This window comes from Histoplasma capsulatum, genomic scaffold, assembly GCF_000149585.1.
Source record: "Histoplasma capsulatum NAm1 scaffold_8 genomic scaffold, whole genome shotgun sequence".
Taxonomy (NCBI): domain Eukaryota; kingdom Fungi; phylum Ascomycota; class Eurotiomycetes; order Onygenales; family Ajellomycetaceae; genus Histoplasma; species Histoplasma mississippiense.
Window position 1 is genome coordinate 1,838,494 of NW_001813975.1, and position 3,174 is coordinate 1,841,667.

Here is a 3,174-nt window from a genome sequence, read left to right on the forward strand (position 1 = left end):
CCATCAGTAAAGATCAGGATATGTTCATGTACACTGAAGCTATCTCATTGAGCAAGTCTCATAGAGCCCAGTTGATATATTTCTGAAATGTACTCGAAGTGTTTGCTAATCCCAAAAGGGGTCACTGTTCATTCATATAACTCATAACGCATACAAAAGGCAGTTAACCATCACTCGCATTGATCCTTATCTTGTAGAAGGCCGCGGAGATATCAAGTTTCATGAACCATTTCGCTTTTTCTATTCATTTGAATGTTTCATTAATGAGGGGGGGAGGATATCAATCCTTTCATGTAATCTTGTTAAATTCTCAGTAATCAACACAGAATTATAAGCCTTCTTCTGATTTCTTTACAAATAATATAGATGCTGCAGCAGATGAATTGCTAATGCAGATAAAGTCTTTATCCAATAGTTCATTGAGTGTTTTTTATAAAATGAGAAGCTTATCACACAATATGCTGTAGAGAGAACTTCAGAGTAGTTGTGAATTTTTATTATTCTTGATGAGTTCAATTGTATGATCTATACCGCGTTCTTAGTGAGAGGGGAGATTTTCAGCTGCTTTCTCATCAAACACATCTGTGAAGTTCTTATATGATTCAAAGAGTTTCTTATGAAGTTTCTTGAAGTTTTTGAATTCTAACTTTTCTAACATTTTCTTGATATCTGCCATGCTAGCAGCAAATACTTGAACGTCCTTCTTCTTGCATGTTTGATGAGTTAATAACTTGAATGCCTCTGCTGATATTTGAGTAAGATCAGTGGTTTTATTGACATCCTTCTCATAAACACAGTCACCTTCTGGGAAAATAAAGCATTGATTGCATGCGTTCAATAAGGTTTCAAATTTTGTAAATCATGACAGACTGAGTATTAGATCGTATTCAAGGTTCTGTAATTCATATATATAAACATTCTTTTTCTCATACCCCTCTACATCAACATTAAATCTTATCATATTGTAGAAGGCGAATCCTTTGAGGCTGTTAAATTCACTAAGCTTACACAGTTCAGAGAAGAGAATATACTGAAGTTTATACTTTTCAATTAGTTGAGTATTTATAAAAGTGTAATGAAGGAAACCACTGTCTATCATTGCTCATATGTTGACTAAGTTGTTTACAATGGCAAAGATTATGATTGTGTTTACTTGCATTTTCTGCTCAAATCTTCAGCTAGCTTCTTGCTTTTTGAGCTCTCATTCATGTTTTAAAGTGAGAGCTCTTCTTTTCCCTGTTTCTGTTTATCCATAGATATAGTTGCATTCACATGTGGTGTAGAAGCTGAGACCACGGGGTTGATGCATTGACTTGCAAAGTGCCCCGGCCTGTTGCAATGAATGAAAACTCCTCAGATGATTTGATCAGTAACTTCTCATCTGAAGAAATCAGATACTCTTGATTGTCCTGCATTCACATGAGAGGTTCAATTCATGGTGTCTGTGAAGGCTATTGATGTGATTGTAGGCATGAAGTTCTGTCTATGATTGTTACATCTTCCTTGGACAGCATTGAAGCGTGCGAGGTTGTTGTCGAGTTGGCGTAAGTGGGTGCAGTAGTCGTGGTAATGCATGTGCATGAGGTGTGAGGTGCAGAGCTTGAGCAGTTCAAAGTTAATATACTGGTTCAGAAAGTTGATCTTGACAGTATCATCTCAGTTCTGTCCTTCTGGTTCACAAATCTTGCTATTGAAATCAGGCAGATAGTTAATTAAAAGGGTATTCCTTTGACAATTTCTGTTCAGCCACTGCATTGCATGTGCTTGCAGTGTAAGATTCAAGAATAGAACATTTAATTGATGGAAGACTTCTTCAGAGGTACACATTTCATGCGTACATGATTCAATCCAGGGTTGAAACTTCGCTAAAGCATCTCCTTCTTGCTGACTATGAACATAGCAGGCTTGTAAGAGCAGAGAGTCCATCACAGACTCATTCTCTTCAAGCTTGTCTTTTATCTTTCATTTTCAGACTAGATAGATTGAGAGCTTTTCTGCGAACTTATCAAGAAGGGGGAGGCGTTCTTTCCTTTCATACACAGATGGCATTGGCGCTTGCGCAGTTTCTGATATTATTATTATTATTATTATTATTATTATTATTATTATTCTTCCGTTATACTCGTATGCAAGCAGTGCTTATGACGAGTCCTTGTGTAATGTTAAATACAGGCAAGAGTTGGTTATACAGAAGGAATGCTTAGTGTTAAATGATGTCAAAAATATAACAGAAACATAGGAAAATTAATGAAAGACAGGATTGATATTCACGATACAGGTTTCCAGCCCAGAAACAATAAGCTAAATCAGGTAGTAGGTCCGCCCGAAGGTATCTACTTGGCAAGTTCACATCCCTTTATTTTAGGAGCTGAGAAGTTGGCTCCGGATGTAATGTTGTCCCCTTGTGGGTTTCGAACCCATACGCCTTGGGTCCCCACGCCAAGGCGCTACCGGGTGGCCGCATTACCCATTCGGCCACCGGGGTCAGTTTCTGATATATTCATGCTCAGATTCAATTGTCATTGAAGCTCTGCTATCTGCAAGAATTGCTGCTGAAGGAAGTTATGAAGTTCAGCATTATCTTCAGTGAGGCTTCAATTCTCACTTATGAAGAGGTGTTTGTAATTCATCTCATTTTCATACAAGGCCATGGTTTTTGATTCTGATAACTTGAAGACCAGGAGGTTCAGTTCTTATTCTTCAGAGGAAATATTTCATAGATACTCTGACCTCTTCACAGATATACAGTTGTGGAGCTTTTAAGCACTCAGACTTTTTTGCAGCACTATCACAGTGGTGTGGCTTTGTAGAACTTTAGAATTTGCGGATGTTATCACAACAACACAGCTTTGTGGGGACTTGGTAACTTATTCTTAACTTGGGCACCTGGGTGCAATTGTAAACCTAGGGCACTCAGGCCGACACAGATGAATCAATTCGTAATGTAACAAATGTACATCGATTAATGATCTAGCACTATTCTAAATACACATTATGAATTGATTAAGGAAAGAAAGAGAAAAGAGATCAGAAGGAAAGGTTGTATGAAGGGGGTTCTTATAGAGGGGAGATCAGGGCGGAAGAATATCAGAAGCCGCCCTGCAGTGGAGCACGGAGCGGAAGAACATTGAGGGTTACGCGGAAGAATCGTTAGAACTACGCGAGCGCGGAGCG

General features: G+C 38.4%; 1 protein-coding gene across 1 annotated transcript; it reads right to left on the reverse strand.

Moving 5' to 3' along the window:
- Positions 1-538: 538 nt before the first annotated feature.
- HCAG_07470 (predicted protein) lies at positions 539-1,514 on the reverse strand (the record flags this gene model as incomplete). The annotated part of the gene is made up of 3 exons (XM_001537998.1): positions 539-744; positions 1,009-1,030; positions 1,497-1,514. The coding sequence occupies 3 exons, from the start codon at positions 1,512-1,514 to the stop codon at positions 539-541; spliced, it is 246 nt and encodes an 81-aa protein (XP_001538048.1).
- Between the last annotated feature and the right edge of the window lie 1,660 nt (positions 1,515-3,174).